The sequence below is a fragment of the Oncorhynchus keta genome, chromosome 13, assembly GCF_023373465.1.
Source record: "Oncorhynchus keta strain PuntledgeMale-10-30-2019 chromosome 13, Oket_V2, whole genome shotgun sequence".
In the NCBI taxonomy this organism is placed as follows: domain Eukaryota; kingdom Metazoa; phylum Chordata; class Actinopteri; order Salmoniformes; family Salmonidae; genus Oncorhynchus; species Oncorhynchus keta.
Window position 1 is genome coordinate 23,487,513 of NC_068433.1, and position 19,887 is coordinate 23,507,399.

Below are 19,887 nucleotides of genomic sequence, written 5' to 3' on the forward strand. Positions count from 1 at the left end.
ATTCAAGAGCACAAGTCAAACCTGGTTCCATCTCTCTGTAAATGAAGGGTTGCCTGCACTTGATATTCCACTTTGTCTTAAAAAACATCTCGTTAGACAACCCGGAGTCACTCCACTCCTGATCGCAGCCATGTTGGAATTGTTAGTAAAAAAAAAAAAGTTTGTACGGAAAGCGTACATGGTCTTAACAAGTTCGTGTTATCCTTAAACGCATTTTAATATAAATTAAAACTAGCTATTAAACGTATATTTTATTCACACAAAACCTATGTAGGCCGATATGAATCTTACTGTTAAAGGGGCAATCAGCAGTAGATACATCCATTTTTGGACTTGTACATTAATGAAATGTACCCATTGATTCTTGAGAATATAACTTATAAATGCAGCATGTGCTTATTTCAACTGTGGTAGCCCATCAGAACCCAAGAGGCTACATGACTTTGTTTTCTATCATCTGTCAAAAAAACTATTATCAAGACAGTTTTTAATCTGTAATGGTCCTGTGTTGTATAAGGTTAGGATTGACATCTTTCATTGTTATAAACTATGACCCTTACTTATAAACCCTTATAAAGGGTAGTGTTACCTATAAAGGACCAGGGAAGATAACCTGATTATTTACTACTTTGACATTTTGTTTCAAGCATAATCTGGAATCTACACTGAGGTGGAGTAATAGTGAAATTGAGAGATATTCAGTGTGGCCAGATTCTAGGCTAGTTAGTATACTGTACTACTAGTGTTTGGAATTGTCTTATTCTTATGTGTAGAATCAAAGATGAAATGATGCAATTGGACAATGGTGTAAAGGCAGAAAGAAAAGGTTTAATTTGGAAGCACACACAATGTCTGAAGACAGCAGAGATTACATCAACTTTTATCCCTTCCCAGCGCAGTCAGTAAAATCAGCAATGTGGTCATGGTAGCACTTTAAGATAGTCTTCAGTAACACACAACACTAAGGAACATTCCAGACTCTCAAAAAGAGATGACAGAGCTGAGAAACAAGACTAACATTTAATTACTGCTATTTAATCGATACTCAAGAGTGACTACATAAATCTTCAACCTCTAACGTTCCTCAGACTCATTATCAGAGCGTTGAAAGTGGGCCTGTCATTTTTATTCTCCTTCCAGCAGTCCAACATGATATTGTACATGTCTTGGGAACAGTAGTGGTCAACAGGGTAAGGCATCCTGTACCCATTGGGAACCAACCATTTCACCTGGGAGTCGTTCATGTCTGAAACAACAAGATGAACTAGTTACAGTGTAATGCAACTGATCTCAGACAGTAAAACAATCAAACCTGGGGAATGTAGCGCAGCGTAAAAAGAGTAGATAGAAACTGCACCCGCCCATTCAGGTCAGAGTTTTTTGTGGTCTGAATGGAGAACACGCATGTTTCGGATGACTTTTTATTGTCGACAGTACCACGAATGTCTGAATGTTGTGCGCGTATCGAAATGGAAGTTGCATGGGGGGTTTATTGGGGTTTTTACATGCAGTGTAATAATAGATCACTAATTACTTACTGTTACTTTGATAACTTTCAGACATATGTTCTACTTTATGGCTGTTCCTATTCTTTAATGTTTAGAGTTGCCAATACTGCTTTGCCTTTTGTTTACTGTATGAGGTATTATTCCGTACTGCCAGAAGTGTTATTGCATTGGTTGCACAAGTACTTTTGCAGAAGTGGTTTACTTGTTGTATTGGTAAACATAGTCTTTCACATGCATACGCTCCCACAGCATTTTCCATAGAAGGCTACGCTTATATGACCAGATTGAGATGGCAACCCAAGTGGCTTCTGGGATGGCTTACCATATTAAGGGGTTTTATTGAGCTGCCATGCGTGAGCTTCTAGAGTCATCCCAGAGAGTTCTTGGAGCTTGCTCATGCACAGAGTAATTTACCAACCTGTGGCGCCAGGGCAGATCTCATAAGGTCTCAGCCTGGCAAATTCTCACACAAGGCTGGAGAGAGAGGGTGCTCTAAATATTGACCCTTTGTCAATCCAAGTAATTGGTTTCTCTCGCTCTCTCCAAGAGGTGAATGTTTAAGTTTATGTTTATATTGATGCTGTGTTTACAGCCCTTTATTAGACATGTTCATGTACATACATGTACATTGCATAGTTATAACCTTGAACTAATACTGCTTACATGCGTTCATCTCTTTGTCTTATAGAACCACAACAATGAGATTCCAAGTCATTCGGATTTCCACGATCATGTAACATCTTCAAATGGAAACAGCAGTGTCTGTGTTCAGTATGGGCCTCAACATCATGTTCTGACCGGACAGCACTGTGGTGGGCAGAACCAAACCAATCCGTTACAAGTACATAGCGGGTGAGTGTCACGTTCTGTCCATCGTTCGTAAGTGTTTTCCTTGTTTTAGTGTTGGTCAGGACGTGAGCTGGGTGGGCATTCTATGTTGTGTGTCTGGTTTGTCTATTTCTATGTTTGGCCTGATATGGTTCTCAATCAGAGGCAGGTGTTAGTCATTGTCTCTGATTGGGAACCATATTTAGGTAGCCTGTTTTGTGTTGGGTTTTGTGGGTGATTGTTCCTGTCTCTGCGTTTGCACCAGATAGGACTGTTTAGGTTTTCACTTTTCTTGTTTTGTTTAGTCTGTTCATGTATAGTCGTCTTTATTAAAAACATGAATAACCACCACCCTGCATTTTGGTCCGCCTCTCTTTCACCAGAAGAAAACCGTTACAGTGAGAGCATTCACTGCCGACCGCTCAGATGTGTGAGGGCATACCAGCCAACCATTTTCACGTGGTCCTTCTAGACAGATTTAGTGACCAACAGTTTGTTTTACATGGCCTGTAAATTCTCTGGATTTAGCAACAAATTGTTTTTACAATAGATGAACGGGAGGAGACAGGTTAAACTCAATATTAGGAAGGTGTTCCTAATGTTTGGTATACCCAGTGTATACTCTTGACTAGAGATGTGGAGTTGAAATCGTAAATATGAAAGTCTTACTTGAATAGGGCATCTGCCCAAAGGTCATGATCTCATATAGCAAGATTCCGAAGGACCACACGTCACACTTGATGGTGAACTTCTCGTTGGCGATGGCCTCAGGAGCCGTCCATCTCAAAGGGAATATCGCTTTCCCTACAGGTATATAATACAGGTTGGTCTGATTCCAAGGCATTTGTGGGGCTTGTAAGACCCTGGCAAGGCCAAAGTCAGCCACCTTGTAGACGTTGTTCTCGCCAACCAGCACATTCCTGGCTGCCAGGTCCCTGTGGATGTATTTCTTCATCTCCAGATAAGCCATCCCAGAAGCCACTTGGGCTGCCATCTCAATCTGGTCATTTAAACGTAGCCTTCCAACCCTGACCTCTGTGGAACAGGGAACAGGGCACAGGGCACAATGATGATATGATAAAATGACATGATGGGTAGAATTTTCACATTCAAAATTGGAAAGGAATCAGTGGAAGTATGAAAGCTCATATTTTAACTGTTGGTACATAAAAATGTTTGAAAAGTTCTACACTTGAAAATGTCCTATTGTTTGTGTACCATATTTGAGAGAGGTTTAAAGTAACGGCAGGAGTTTTACTGGCCATGTGACCTGATCACTATAACATAGCATCCAGGACCTCTATACCAGGCGGTGTCAGAGGAAGGTCCATAAAATTGTCAAAGACACCAGTCGCCCAGTTCTCTCTGCTACCGCACGGCAAGCGGTACCGGAGTGCCAAGTCTACATCCAAAAGGTTCCTTAACAGCTTCTACTCCCAAACCATAAGACTGCTGAACAATTAATCAAACGGCCACCCGGACTATTTACATTGCCCCTCCCCTTTGTTCTTTGTTTTCACACTGCTGCTACTCGCTGTTTCTTATCTATGCATAGTCACTTTACCCCTACCTACATGTAGAAATTACCTCAACTAACCTGTACCCCCGCACATTGACGCGGTACCGGTACCCCCTGGGCTCCCGAGTGGTGCAGCGGTCTAAGGCACTGCATCTCAGTGCAAGAGGCGTCACTATAGTACCTGGTTCGAATCCAGGCTGTATCACATCCGGCCGTGATTGGGAGTCCCATAGGGCAGCGCACAATTGGCCCAGCGCCGTCTGGGTTTGGCCGGAGTAGGCCGTCATTGTAAATAATAATTTGTTCTTAACTGACTTGCCTTGTTAAATAAAATATAGCATCGTTATTTTATTGTGTTACTTTTTATTAAATGTTTTACTTTATTTAGTAAATATTTTCTTAACTCTATTCCTTGAACTGCATTGTTGGCTAAGGACTAATAAGTCAGCAATTAACGGTAAGGTTGTATTCGGCAAATGAAATTTGATTTGATAGAAAGTTATAGACTACAAACCTTAGATTTTTCTGATGGGATACTATGTCATATAATTAGGAAAAACTCCTGGGCGTGTCCTGCAGGGCTTGGCTGATTCATATACGACAGTGTACTCTTACTCAGGTAATCCAGCAGACTGCCGTTCTTCATTAGCTCAGTGATGATGTAGATGGGTTCTTCAGTGCAGACAGCCAAGAGCTGGATGAGGTTAGGATGCTCCATAGTCTTCATGATCTGGGCCTCTTTTAGGAAGTCCCGAGGGTCCATGGTGCCTATGAGAGGAAATGAGGGAAAGAAGGTTGTTTATTTATTTTGTAGATTTTTTTTTAAGGAACTCGGGCATTCAACTTACGATTGAAAGCTGTAATAGTAGAAAACACAAGGTGCAATTTTGAAATTAGTAGTGCATCAGCAGTTTTCCTCTCGTCAGTCATTGCAGACCTTAGAGAGCCATTTATAACTTGTCAGAAATGTCCAGATCAACTAGCCCATGACAGCTCACCATTTCTAGCCCATTGACTTTGTTGTAATGTTTGAGTCACTCAGATATCACATGAACACACATAAGACATGGGAAAATGTATAGAATTGCAGGAAATAAGGTTTAAACCTGCTTTAAACCTTTTCTCTGCCAACAAGAGGGGTGTGGCCAGTTTTTTGTCGTCATGGACAGTGCTTGTATCCATAGAAATAGACATAGCACGCGGGGGATGTTTCCCGGTGATGAAGAGGGGGGACTGTGTAAGGGTCGACGCTGGTAGAGACGAGAAGCAGGTACAGGGAGTGCACATTTAATATCGACGGACATGGAATAGGACAGCGTGTGGACATGAACACATAACGACATTAATGCAGACACAGGAAACAAACTGGGAAGCAGACCGTTATAGAGGGGGCAATCAACAAAGGGAAGGAGTCCAGGTGAGTCCAATGAGCGCTGATGAGCGTTATGATGGTGACAGGTGTGCGTAATGAAGGGCAGCCTGGCGCTCGAGAGGGAGGGGGAGCAGGCCTGAGTGAAAATATTTGGGAATCACTGCTGTAGGTGTTACATTAGGCTAACCAGCTATCTCAAAATTGTGGTAATCATGGCCGGATTATGCAGGGGCCCCACATTGACTAATGTTTGCGTCACTCGGATAGCAAATTAACATTGCCTAAGCGATGGCAAAATCTGTGTACAGCTGCATGTCTGCAAATACAAACAAAATGCAATATAGCCATGCCACCTTAATGTACAGTAGAATTATAGAGTATTACTGATAAATATTAGCAAAATAACAATTGTACTAACTAGGGATTGATATTTTGACATGCAAGCTTTACCCGTCCACAAGTCAGATAGCAAAGATACCTGGGCTCGGTTTTTAAAAACTTTTCTAATCGTATTTTGGCAATCAGATTGTATTAAATCTTAGAATAGTTTTTTAAATTCAACTAGGCAAGTCAGTTAAGAGCAAATTCTTATTTACAATGATGGCCTAATTGTAAAGGCCCCCCGGCCAAACCCTCAACTAACCCGGAAGACGCTGGGCCAATTGTGTGTTGCCCTATGGGACTCCCGATCCCGGGATCAAACTCGGGTCTGTAGTGTCGCCTCAAGCACGCCTCTGTTCCTGGAAGGAGGGAGGGATGTCGATGACACAACAGTGGACCAATCAGACCAACTCCTTGAATTTGGCAGTTGTGTCTAAAAATAATAATACTAATTCTCCAAACATAATTTTTTTACCCTCAAGTGTGTGTACATCACTGTATTTATACTTGGGATATTGTTTTTCAATGAGAAAAGTCCAAAAATAGCTGAAGGGGGTCTTTAAATGTTGGGTTTTTATGTAGTTTACTCATCTCTGTTTCTCTATGACAGTGTAGAAGTAGAAACATGATATTGTGGTATCTGGATCAGAAGGATCCCATCCCATCCTTTTCCCGAAAATCTGGCAAAAATATCTGATTGATCGGATCCTGGATTGACAAATAGAGGATAATTACAGAATCTAGATCATTCTTATGCAGATTTTTGGAAAAACTTGTCCCAGGTGTTTACCAGTTCTAAGGGTCTTCACTGCAACTGAAGTGTTGTTATAGAGCCCTTCATAGACCACTCCAAAGGAACCTTCGCCCAGGCACCTCACCAGTTTTATAGAGCTGTGGTTAATCTTCCATGGGTCCGCAGAGACAGTCTCCCTAATCTGTGAAGGGAGACAAGAAAGGCATGCAAAACCAGACTGTAACCTGTCATCTGTAGGTTCCATCAGTATACCAACCTCATTATTAAAGGCCCACGTAGTGAAATATCAACTTCAATATTCTCAAATCATAGTTTCAGTGGAATTATGTTTAATGTGGGTTTAAATTCAAAATCTCAAGGCTGCTTCCTCCCAAAATATAAACAAATAAAAACATGCCAAGACATGCACATAAAAAAATAAAATAAAATAAAGGTGTATTTTTTCTCCCCAATTTCGGGATTACTACTTGTCTCATCACTGCAACTCCCCAAAGGGCTCGGGAGAGTCGACGGTCGAGTCATGCGTCCTCTAAAACATGACCCGCCAAGCCGCACTTCTTAACACCCGCCTGCTTTCCCCAGAAGCCAGCTGAACCAATGTGTCAGACGAAACTCAGTTCAACTGATGACTGAGGTCAGCTTGCAGGCGCCCGGCCCGCCACAAGAAGCTGCTAGAGCTCGATGAGCCAAGTAAAGCCCCCCGGCCAAACCCTCCTCTAAACTGGACGATGCTGGACCAATTGTGCTCCGCCCTATGGGACTGGGATAGAACCCCAGCCTGTAGTGATGCCGCAACACTGCGCTACGCCACTTGGGAGGCCCCTTGCACAGATTATTTACAGAACAAGGAAATTAAACTAAAACTTGCAGGGGCCATTACAGGTCCAAGCACTGTAGGTGTGTTTGAAACACTATTGTTTTTGGTATATTCATTTTTCCCTGTCTGTTGACCACAATAACTTTTCAGAGGAATCACCTACAGTAAGAATGTAATTATTCCCTCCAAGGGTGCGTTCTCAGCCCTCTCCTGTACTCCCTGTTCACCCATGACTGCGTGGCCATGCAAGCCTCCAACTCAATCATCAAGTTTGCAGACGACACTACAGTGGTAGGCTTGATTACCAACAACGACGAGACGGCCTACAGGGAGGAGGTGAGGGGCCCTCGGAGTGTGGTGTCAGGTAAACAACCTCACACTCAATGTCAACAAAACAAAGGAGATGATTGTGGACTTCAGGAAACAGCAGATGGAGCAGCCCCCTATCCACATCGACGGGACAGTAGTGGAAAAGGTGGAAAGTTAAGTTCCTTGGCGTACACATCACGGACAAACTGAAATGGTCCAACCACACAGACAGCGTGGTGAAGAAGGCGCAGCAGCGCCTCTTCAACCTCAGGAGGCTGAAGAAATTTGGTTTGTCACCAAAAACACTCAAACTTTTTCAGATGCACAATCGAGAGCATCCTGTCGGGCTGTATCACCGCCTGGTACGGCAACTGCTCTGCACACAACCGTAAGGCTCTCCAGAAGGTAGTGAGGTCTGCACAACGCATCACTGGGGGCAAACTACTTGCCCTCCAGGACACCTACACCACCCGTTGTCACAGGAAGGCCATAAAGATCATCAAGGACAACAACCACCCGAGCCACTGCCTGTTCACCCCGCTATCATCCAGAAGGCGAGGTCAGTACAGGTGCATCAAAGCGGGGACCGAGAGACTAAAAAACAGATTCTTTCTCAAGGCTATCAGACTGTTAAACAGCCATCACTAACATTGAGTGGCTGCTGCCAACATACGGACTCATCTCTAGCCACTTTAATAATGGAAAAATTTGATATAATGTTTACATACCCTACATTACTCATCTCATATGTATATACTGTACTCTATACCATCTACTCAATCTTGCCTATGCCGCTCGGCCATCGCTCATTCATGTATTTTTATGTACATATTCTTATTCATTCCTTTACACTTGTGTGTATAAGGCAGTTGTTGTGAAATTGTTAGGTTAGATTACTTGTTAGATATTACTGCATGGTCGGAACTAGAAGCACAAGCATTTCGCTACACTCGCATTAACATCTGCTAACCATGGGTATGTGACAAATAACATTTGATTTGAACATTGCACAGATATGTGTTATAGGATCATGGCTAGAACGGATCCAGCTTTTGTCAAATTAACGTCAAAAGTTTTTAAAAATTGCATTTTCGCTAACCCTAACCTTAACCTAATTCTCCTAACCTGCTATGTTAATTCTCCTATCCTGCTACGAAAAGTCAAATCTGATGTTAATTTGGCAAAAGCTGGATCCCTTCTAGCCATGATCTTTTCATAGGATGACAGGAGACACAGGGAAGTGTAGCGAATGAAGGGGGCAGAGTAGCCCACATTTTGCGAGCATCGAGAGGCCAGAGATAGCCAGACTAATAAATTGGGTTAAGGAACAGAAGTTGGGTATTGGAGAAGGGCCATCAGTGTGCGTTTTGTAAGCAATACCGTGGATGCAGGTGTGGCATGAGCGTTGTGAACGGACAGATGTGGTAATGGACTGTAAGGAAGAAGGAGAAGAGCCGAGTGAAGATATGTGTTGAGGAATAATGGCGCCAAGCACAAACAGTACTCTAGCTGTCTCTAATGTCTCATAAATTGAACCAGACGAGAGTGACGATGAAGATCTCGGAGTCCGAGCCTCGCCCCGATGGTCATGCAAAGGATGATTCTGGACCAGTGGGAGTGACATTTTTGGAGAAAGTCGACCCATGCCTTTTGGCTGTCCCATATGTAGACTCAGGCTGTGTAGAAAAGAAACTGGGTACTTCGCGTCACGTGCCTCGGAACAATACCTGCGACTTCATTTTCTCTCCGGAGCAGAATGCCTTTGAAAGGAGTGATTACTGAGGTGGCGTTAAGTGTCGAGGTGGAGGAATTGAAATGGAAGATTCCCAATGTATGTGACGCCAGCCCGGTTGCGAGTGTGGTGAAACTAAGAATACACTGTCTGCCCTTTTGAGTTTTGAAGCAGAGTCTTTACCTGACAAAGTCATGTTAGGATATGTCAGTTATCCCTTGAGAGATTTTATTCCGAACCCATTAAGCCGTTTCAGATGCCAAGCTTATGGTCATGTTGCAGCAGCTTGTAGGAGGGAGATTCCAAGATGTGAGAAGTGTGCAGCAGGGCATGGAACAAAATAATGTGTAGTATTGGTGGGAAAAAAACAGTGTGTGTCAATTGTGGGGGTGCCCATGTTGCTGTGGATCAAAAGTATCCCGTGCGAGAGAGACAGGTTGAGGTTGTCAGGGTCAAAGTAGAACAGGTGTTGTATGAGGAGGCAGTGAAGACAGAGGATGATGGTTCAAGGGTGAGTAGTTGGCCTAGGCCAATACAGAGTGATACGAATTTGTGCTTCAGTAAGGTTGGCTTCATAGCATTCATTGCCATGGTTATCAACTGTACCACAGGAATGGAGCGTAAGTCACAGAAGATAGGTATTGTGGTGGCAGCTGCAGAGAAGTACTTGGGTGTACAAGGTCTTACTGGAGAAGAGTTACAAGGTGTGTTGAACAAAAGAGTCCCGACCTCCCAGACTGTCGGCCTGGTGTAGGATCAGTTAGGGTCAAAGTAGTGGAATGCGGTGGTGTTTTCATTAATATAGATTTTTGAAATAGTGATATATATACACACACACTGTATGGAGGAGTGGGCCAAAATCCCTGCTGCAGTACTTAAAAATCATACAATGTGATTTTCTGGATTTTTGTTTTAGATTCCGTCTCTCACAGTTGAAGTGTACCTATGATAAAAAATGACAGACCTCTACATCCTTTGTAAGTAGGACAACCTGCAAAATCGTCAGTGTATCAAATACTTGTTCTCCCCCACTGTGTGTGTGTGCGTGTGTATATATATATATTCTAAATATCCCCCTCAATCTACGCAAAATACCTCAATTACAGCAAAAACTTCATTTTTGAGATATATATATATACATATATGTGTGTGTGTGTGTATGTGTATGTGTATGTGTATGTGTGTGTGTGTGTGTGTGTGTGTGTGTGTGTGTGTGTGTGTGTGTGTGTGTGTGTGTGTGTGTGTGTGTGTAGGGTTAGTTTGGGGTACTATGTTTTTTCCTTTCCCCATTCCTTTTGATTTTTGTATATCTTGTATACCACAGTGGTTCCCAAACTGTGGGGGGAGCGAGGAGTCGGCAGAGGGGGCATGTTCCCCAATGCTGAAAGGGGGGCCTGAGTGAACTTCTGATATTCCACACACTACTGCACAGCAGGTGGCAGCATACACAAACAAAATGTGCGAAGCGGGGAGGGAGCTGGGGATTGAAATGAAAAAAAGGGATTTCCTCATGACGGAACTAAGCTACTGCCATCACGTCTAAATGAATGCAGTAGGTGCTCTATTGGCATGGTTTCTTGGTGGTTGCCACTATTGCCAAAACATTGGAAAGTATTCAGATCCCTTCCATTTTTCCACTTTATTTTTTTTTACGTTACAGCCTTATTCTAAAATGGATGAAATACATCTACACACAATACCCCATAACGACAAAGCGAAAACAGGTTTGTATATATATTTTTCAAATATATTACAAACAAAAACTGAAATACCTTATTTACATAAGTATTCAGACCCTTTGCTAAGAGACTCGATTGATCATCCTTGAGATGTTTCTACAACTTGATTGGAGTCCACCTATGGTAAATTCAATTGATTTAGAAAGGCACACACTTCTCTATACAAGGTCCCACAGTTGACAGTGCATGTCAGAACAAAAACCAAGCCATAAGGTTGAAGGAATTGTCCGTAGAGCTCCGAGACTGGATTGTGTTGAAGCACAGGTCTGGGGAAGGGTACCAAAAATTTCTGCAGCATTGAAGGTCCCCAAGAACACAGTGGCCTCCATCAGTTTGGAACCACCAAGACTCTTCCTAGAGCTGGCCGCCTGGCCAAACTGAGCAATCGGAGGAGAAGGGCCTTGGTCAGGGAAGTGCCCAATAACCCGATGGTCACTGTGACAGAGTTCCTCTGTGGAGATAGGAGAACCTACCAGAAAGACAACCATCTCTGCAGCACTCCACCAATCAGGCCAATCAGGAAGCCACTCCTCAGTAAAAAAAGGTACATGACAGCCCGCTTGGAGTTTTCCCAAAAGGCACCTAAAGGACTCTCAGACCATGAGAAACAAGATTCTCTGGTCTGATGAAAACAAGATTGAACTCTTTGGCTTGAATGCCAAGCGTCACGTCTGGAGGAAACTATAAATGAATTCTCTGAGAGTCCCTTACACATTGCAACTGAGATCCTTTATAGCAAAGACACACATAGCCAGACAGCATCGGCATAATTTATCGTTCAGTTTTGTCTCCTAAACTAAATAATGGGCAAATATTGCACAATACAGATGTGCAATGCTCTTATGAGACTTAACCAAGAAAACTCACAGCTGTAATCGCTGCCGAAGGTGTTTCTAACATGTATTGACTCAGGGGGGGCGAACTGTTACCTAAATGAAGTACTTTGTAACGTTCAAATGTGAAGAAATCCAAAAGGGGGTGTAGGCTTTCTATAGGCACTCTAACATCATCCTGTTCTCCTTTGTCTACCTTTCTCTCCTGTTTGCTCTCTGCCTCTTCTTCTTACCAGATTAAACAGCATGGCCGCCGCTATCCCCAACGCCCCACTCAAGGTCAGGAACAGGGACAATTCTCCAGACATTGGCATCATTCACTCTTCTCCTCTCTGCCTGGAATTAGTGAATAGATTCCAAACCTGAAGGTTGAAGACAACAAAGGAAACGCAAATGATGTATCCGGGCAGCTGATATAGATCAGTAGCTTTACACTAAATTCGTTGGAGGGTGGGCCTGCAGAAATTTGTGTAATCATAATTCTGTTTAATTAGCTTCTTGATATGCCACACCTGTCACGTGGATGGATTCTCTTGGCAAAGGAGAAATGCTCACTAACAGGGATGTAAACCAATTTGAGCACAACATTTAAGAGAAATAAGCTTTTTGTGCATATGGAACATTTCTGGGTTGTTTAATTTCAGATCATGTAACATGGGACCAACACTTTACATGTTGCTTTTATATTTTTTTCAGTATAAAAATGTAACCCTGGGATAGAGTTGTATTTTTTTGTGGGAAACACACATGCCAAAGAAACACCAGAATGGCTTTCCAATAGGTGATGAGTGTTCCTGAAAAGGTCCAGTCTCAGCCCTGATTTAAATCTGCTTGAAAATCAATGACATGGTTTGAATATCTTTTATACATTTTTTTATTTAACCTTTATTTATCAAATGTATTTAGGTTGAGCAATTTTGACAAAAACTATAGATATACAGTACCAGTCAAAAGTTTGGACACATCTGCTCATTCAAGGGTTTTTCTTTATTTTTAATATTTTCTACATTGTAGAATAATAGTGAAGACATCAAAACTAAAAAATAACATATGGAATCATGTAGTAACCAAAAACAGTGTTAAACAAATCAAAATATATTTTATATTTGAGATTCTTCAAAGTTAGCCCCCCTTTGCCTTGAGGACAGCTTTGCACACTCTTGGCATTCTCTAAACCAGCTTCACCTGGAATACTTTTCCAACAGTCTTGAAGGAGTTCCTACATATGCTGAGCACTTGTTGGCTGCTTTTCCTTCACTCTGCAGTCCAACTCATCCCAAACCATTTCAATTTGGTTGAGGCCAGGGGATTGTAGAGACCAGGTCATCTGATGCCACCCTTTGCCTTGATGACAGCTTTGCACACTCTTGGTATTCTCTCAACCAGCTTCATGAGGTAGTCACCTGGAATGCATATTAATTAACAGGTGTGCCTTGTTAAAAGTTAATTTGTGGAATTGCTTTCCTTCTTAATGCATTTTAGCCAATCAGTTGTGTTGTGACAAGGTAGGGGTGGTATACAGAAGATAGCCCTATTTGGTAAAAGAACACGTCCATATTATGGCAAGAACAGCTCAAATAAGCAAAGAGAAACTGCAGTCCATGATTACTTTTAGACATGAAGGTCAGTCAATTCGGAAAATGTCAAGAACTTTGAAAGTTTCTTCAAGTGTAGTTGCAAAAACCATCAAGCGCTATGATGAAACTGGCTCTCATGAGGACCACCACAGGAAAGGAAGACCCAGAGTTACCTCTGCTGCAGAGGATAAGCTCATTAGAATTGCCTCAGAATTGCAGCCCAAATAAAAGCTTCACAGAGTTCAAGTAACAGATACATTTCAACATCAACTGTTCAGAGGAGACTGTGTAAATCAGGCCCATGGTCAAATGGCTGCAAATAAACCACTACTAAAGGACACCAATAAGAAGATGAGACTTGCTTGGGCCAAGAAACACGAGAAATGGACATTAGACCGGTGGAAATCTGTCCTTTGGTCTGATGAGTCCAAATTTGAGATGTTTGGTTCCAACCACCATGTTTTTGTGAGAAGCAGAGTAGGTGAACAGATGATCTCTGCATGTGTGGTTCCCACCGTGAAGCATGGAGGAGGAGGTGTGATGGTGTGGGGGTGCTTTTCTGTTGACACTGTCTGTGATTTATTTCGAATTCAAGGCACACTTAACCAGCATCGCTACCACAGCATTCTGCAGCGATTTGCCATCCATTTGTTTTTCAACAGGACAATGACCCAACACACCTCCAGGCTGTGTAAGGGCTATATGACCAAAAAAGAGAGTGATGGAGTGCTGCATCCAATGACCTGGCCTCCACAATCACCCAACCTCAACACAATTGAGATGGTTTGGGATCACTTTGACCGCAGAGTGAAGGAAAAGCACCCAACAAGTGCTGAGCATATGTGGGAACTCCTTCAAGACTGATGGAAAAGCATTCCAGGTGAAGCTGGTTGAGAAAATGCCAAGCGTGTGCAAAGCTGTCATCAAGGCAAATGGTGAGCACTGAAGAATATAAAATATGTTTAACACTTTTTTAGTTACTACATGATTCCATGTGTGTTATTTTATAGTTTTGATGTCTTAAGTATTATTTTACAATGCATAAAATAGTAAAAACAAAGAAAAACCCTTGAATCAGTAGGTGTGTCCAAACATTTGATTGGTACTGTAGGTTGTCATAAGAGTTGTGCAAAGTTGTTAGAATCTCATTCAAAAGGTCTCACAGCTGTAATGGATGCCAAAGGTGCTTCCAAGTATTAACTCTGGGGTGTGAAGACATAAGCAATGAACACATCTTTATTTTTTATATATTTTTTTACAATTAATTCATTAAGTTTCTATACTTTTTCTTTCACTTTGAAAATGTGTAGGTTGTTTTGTAGGTTGTACTCCATTTATTTTAAGGCATAATGTGAAACCTGTGCAGACTTTCACTAGGCACTGAGACAGGCAATAAGGCGGGCTGGCCGACAGGTGACATTATGGTTGACTGCGTGTACAGTGTATAAAGTGTACAGAATAATCATTGGTCTCTCATTAATTGCACCTTTTCTATCTGTATTTAGTGTCAGTATATGTCCTTGTCTATGCTTGATTGTGCTTTTATGTATGTTCTGTGCCGCAACCCAAATGTCCCAACGGGGATAATAAAGCCATTATTTTATCTTCAAAGCTACAACACAGAAAGTCACGGATGTAAACGAAACTTCTGAAAAGCTATTTTTACATGATAGGAACCACTTTGTGCCTCCTAGACACTTTAGATGTTGTTGTTGTTGTTGTTGTTTATCTTTCAGTTATGTAAACACAGTGAGATATATGAGCAATAAAGCTTGCATCTATATGCCTTATGTTGTTTCGGGTGGGTCACAGGCGAATTAATTTTCTTTTGAGTAGGCCTAGGCAAGATTTTTTTAAATAGATTTCATAACGTCTGCGTTTTTTTTCTTCTATCGAATGGAATATAATTGTTTACTTCTAAATGGAAAGACTACTTTATGCCACATTCGAAGCAGTCTCTTCATTTTGCACTTCATCAGGAAATAGCATTTTCCTATGAGCACTGTCATAAGTTATTTGCATCGTTTTTGCCTAAAAGGAAATTAAATGCCAGCGACCTTAAAATCGCAAGGTTTTCATTGCGAATTGTGTTTCAAGCGCTCATTGGCAATGTAAAACACTTCTATGATCAGTTTCCAAGCCAGTCAAGTATCAAACACAGACCCAGAGTCGTAAACCATCGCTATAAATTGGATACATCCAATATCAAAAAGTAAGATACATATTTAGGCTGCAGGTACAAATACAAACAATGTCACTGGATATTCAGGGTTTCCCAATAATACATTTAACTGAAGATTCACCAATCGCTCCATAATTACACTTACCTTTGACAAATATTGACCAGACCAACCAACAGAAAGAACTATGTCATACTAAAGTTATGCCAGAGATATGTATATAATGACGAGATGGTCAGGTCTAACAGTTGGATTAGGATTCGCTTCATTAGAGAGAGGAGGCGAGATCACGTGGGGCCATTCTAGCCAATGAGAAGGCATATATCGTGTGACAAACAGGCACAACTCGAATATTAAATCGTTTTTTTTCAAAGTTCCCGGTATGCCATGTGTGTATGCTTATATCAGAACATTCGTAACAACCTAACCATCACGAAACTTATATTCGATCAAATTAGCTTAATGTTGCAAAGAATACATCATTTTTTGATGTTGGCCAAATTCGACACTCTCATTGACCACCACGCATAACTCCTCGCCTGATGGGGACAGATTTTGGGCCAAATTACCCATCTTGAATCGCCTCCTCCTCTTTGGTAACGCAACTCTAAGTTTCATTTCCTCGAAATCCTCGATTTCCACGAAAGAGGAGAGGCAATACCGAAATGCCTGACGCCCAAAATGTATGGCCAGTCTGAGATATGTCTTTTTCTTTGAAACTCTGCCTAGAACTCTGCCAGCATCCCAGAGTCGCCTCTTCACTGTTGATGTTGAGACTGGTGTTTTGCGGGTACTATTTAATGAAGCTGCCAGTTGAGGACTTGTGAGGTGTCTGTTTCTCAAACTAGACACCAATGTACTTGTCCTCTTGCTCAGTTGTGCACAGGGGCCTCCCACTCCTCTTTCTATTCTGGTTAGAGACAGTTTGCTCTGTTCTGTGAAGGCAGTAGCACACAGCTTGTACGAGATATTCAGTTTCTTGGCAATTTCTCACATGGAATAGCCTTCATTTCTCAGAACAAGAATAGACTGATGAGTTTCAGAAGAAAGTCCTTTGGCTCTGGCCATTTTGAGCCTGTAATCGAACCCATAAATGCTGATGCTCCAGATACGGAACTACTCTAAAAGAAGGCTAGTTTTATTGCTTCTTTAATCCGAAAAACAGTTTTCAGCTGTGCTAACATAATTGCAAAAGGGTTTTCTAATGATCAATTATCCTTTTAAAATTATAAACTTCAATTAGCTAACACAACGTGCCATTGGAACACAGGAGTGATGGTTGCTGATAATGGGCCTCTGTACGCCTATGTAGATATTCCATTAAAAATCTGCCGTTTCCAGCTATAATAGTCATTTACAACATTAACAATGCCTAAACTGCATTTCTGATCAATGTGATTTTTCTTTCAAAAACAAGGACATTAAGTGACCCCAAACTTTTGAACGGTAGTATATATTTCTTAATTTCATTCTTTTACTTTTAGATGTGTGTATTGTTGTGAATTGTTAGATACAACTGCACAGCTAGAACCACAACCATTTCACTACACCTGCAATAACATCTGCTAACTATGTGTATGTGACCAATAAAATTTGATTTGAACAAACATGGCACCTCACCTAGATTTGAGTTGAGAGAAATTAGGCAAGGTTGTCCAGAAAATTATGTCATGGCTTTAGAAGCTTCTGATAGGCTAATTGACATCGTTTGAGTCAACTGGAGGTGTACCTGTGGATGTTTTTCAAGGCCTACCTTCAAGCTCAGTGCCTTTTTGCTTGACATTATGGGAAAATCAAAAGAAGTTAGCCAAGACCTCAGAAAAAAGATTGTAGACCTCCACAAGTCTGGTTCATCCTTGGGAGCAATTTACTACATCTGAAGGTACCATGTTCATCTATACAAACAACAGTACGCAAGTATAAACACCATGGGACCACGCAGTTGTCATACCGCTCAGGAAGGAGATGCTTTCTGTCTCCTAGAGATTAACCTACTTTGGTGCGAAAAGTGCAAATCAATCCCAGAACAACAGCAAACGACCTTGTGAAGATGCTGGAGGAAACAGGTACAAAAGTATCTATATCCACAGTGAAACAAGTCTTAAATCGACATAACCTGAAAGGCCACTCAGCAAGGAAGAAGCCACTGCTCCAAAACTACCATAAAAAAGCCAGACTACGGTTTGCAATTGCACATGGGGACAAAGATCGTACTTTTTGGAGAAATGTCCTCTGGTCTGATGAAACAAAAATAGAACTGTTTGGCCATAATGACCATCGTTATGTTTGGAGGAAAAGGGGGGATGCTTGCAAGCCGAAGAACACCATTCCAACCGTGAAGCACGGGGGTGACAGCATCCTGTTGTGGAAGTGCTTTGCTGCAGGAGGGACTGGTGCACTTCTGAAAATTATGTAGATATATTGAAGCAACCTCTCAAGACATCAGTCAGGAAGTTAAAGCTTGGTCGCAAATGGGTCTTCCAAATGGACAATGACCCAAAGCATACTTCCAAAGTTGTGGTAAAATGGCTTAAGGACAAGAAAGTAAAGGTATTGGAGTGGCCATCACAAAGCCCGGACCACAATCCCATAGAACATTTGTGGGCAGAACTGAAAAGGCGTGTGCGAGCAAGGATCCTACAAACCTGACTCAGTTACACCAGCTCTGTCAGAAGGAATGGGCCAAAATGTACCCAACTTATTGTGGGAAGCTTGTGGAAGGCTACCCAAAATGTTTGTCCCAAGTTAAACAATTTAAAGGCAATGCTACCAAATACTATTTGAGTGTATGTAAACTTCTGACCCACTGGGAATGTGATGAAAGAAATAAAAGCTGAAATCAATCATTCTCTCTACTATTATTCTGACATTTTACATTCTTAAAGTAAAGTGGTGATCCTAACTGACCTAAGAAAGGACATTTTTACTAGGATTAAGTGTCAGGAATTGTGAAAACTGAGTTTGCTAAGGTGTATGTAAACTTCTATGTAAACTTCTGACTTCAACAGTATGGGGGATACAACCTTCCCAGCTCTGCAGATTTTGCTGCGAAGAGGCAAAGTCATTAGATCATTTATTTTGGTACTGTTCAAGAGCGTGCAAAGCTGTCATAAAGGCAATGGGTGATTACTTTGAAGAATCTCAAATATAACATTTGTTTAACACTTTTTTGGTTAATACATTATTCCATATGTGTTATTTCATAGTTTGTGTATTCACTATTATTCTACAATGTAGAAAATAGTAAAAATAAAGACAAATCCTGGAATGAGTAGGTGTGTCCAAACTTTTGACTGGTACTGTATATATATATATATATATAAATATATTTATCCCAAAAATATATGGGGGATTGGAAATTATGTAGACAATTACATTGATGGTAGCTACAATCTATCTGCAATATTAAAGCTGATCTACCCCCTAAAAATATATATATATATATATATAAAATAACTCTAATAATAATGTCCACTTCTCAGAACGTATTAACCTGTCAGGAGGATGTAAACAAGGTTGTCCATCTGCATATTTATTTATTATGGCAATAGAAATGTTAGCTATTACAATCAGATCCTACAATAATACCAAGGGGCTAGAAACACCGGGCTTAAAAACAACATTGTCATTGTACGCTGATAATTCATGTTTTCTTTAAATCCACAATTTGGATCCTTCCACAGCCTCATAGAGGATGTAGATAATTGTTCTAACCTTTCTGGATTAAAATCGATTTATGATAAGTGTACTAGATTATGTAGTTGGATCACAAAAAAATACAACTTTTACATTACGCGCAGTTTACCAATAAAATGGTCTGACGGTGAAGTGGACACACTACGTATTCATATCCCGAAGAAATACATATACCTCATTACAATATATTTTAATAGGAAGTTTACAAACATGGATTAGATCTTGGAAAATATCTGTGTATTTGTGGAAAAATCACCCTGATTAACTCTTTAGTCATATCCAAGTGGATACAGTAGATCTATAAGGATGAGAACAGAGGAGAGAGAGTAAGCTTAGGCTCAGAAGAGCAGAGTCTCGGTTGAGTGACCCGTCTTGAATCCTGACTGTTTAGGGTCAAAAAGATAGTTCTGAGAAAGATAACGAGAGAGTTGATCAGACAGCACGCTCAAGTGTTTTGGAAAGAAATGAAAGAAGGGATACAGGTCTATAGTTTTTGACGTCAGACGATTCGTGTTGGTTTCTTGAGGACGGGAGCGACTCGGGCCAGTTTGAAGTCAGACGGGATGCAGCCAGTGGTCAAGGTATGAGTTGATGAGGGAAGTGAAGAATGGGAGAAGGTCTCCTGTTCTTCACTTGTTGCTC

General features: G+C 41.3%; 2 protein-coding genes across 3 annotated transcripts in view; both read right to left on the bottom strand.

Annotated features, from left to right (window-relative positions):
* oxa1l (OXA1L mitochondrial inner membrane protein) overlaps positions 1–182 on the bottom strand; it is a 6,818-nt gene extending 6,636 nt beyond the window's left edge. Inside the window, exon 1 of the mRNA XM_052459735.1 lies at positions 22–182. Coding sequence (XP_052315695.1) covers positions 22–180 — 159 coding nt within the window. The 5' untranslated portion in view covers positions 181–182. The remainder of the gene's footprint in view (positions 1–21) is intronic.
* Positions 183–808: 626 nt separating this feature from the next.
* LOC118392072 (tyrosine-protein kinase FRK-like) lies at positions 809–15,853 on the bottom strand. 2 transcript variants are annotated; one of them, XM_052459736.1, is made up of 7 exons: positions 15,697–15,790; positions 12,978–13,195; positions 12,026–12,154; positions 6,399–6,543; positions 4,471–4,623; positions 3,006–3,371; positions 809–1,246 (listed from the first exon to the last, which is right to left on the bottom strand). In XM_052459736.1, exons 3-7 carry the CDS (start codon positions 12,107–12,109, stop codon positions 1,068–1,070), a joined length of 927 nt encoding a protein of 308 aa, XP_052315696.1. In that variant the 5' UTR covers positions 12,110–12,154; positions 12,978–13,195; positions 15,697–15,790; the 3' UTR covers positions 809–1,067. The 2 variants fall into 2 exon arrangements, with proteins under 2 accessions (XP_052315696.1, XP_035639596.1); XM_035783703.2 differs by lacking the exon at positions 12,978–13,195 and having other exon boundaries at positions 15,697–15,853.
* Positions 15,854–19,887: the final 4,034 nt, after the last annotated feature.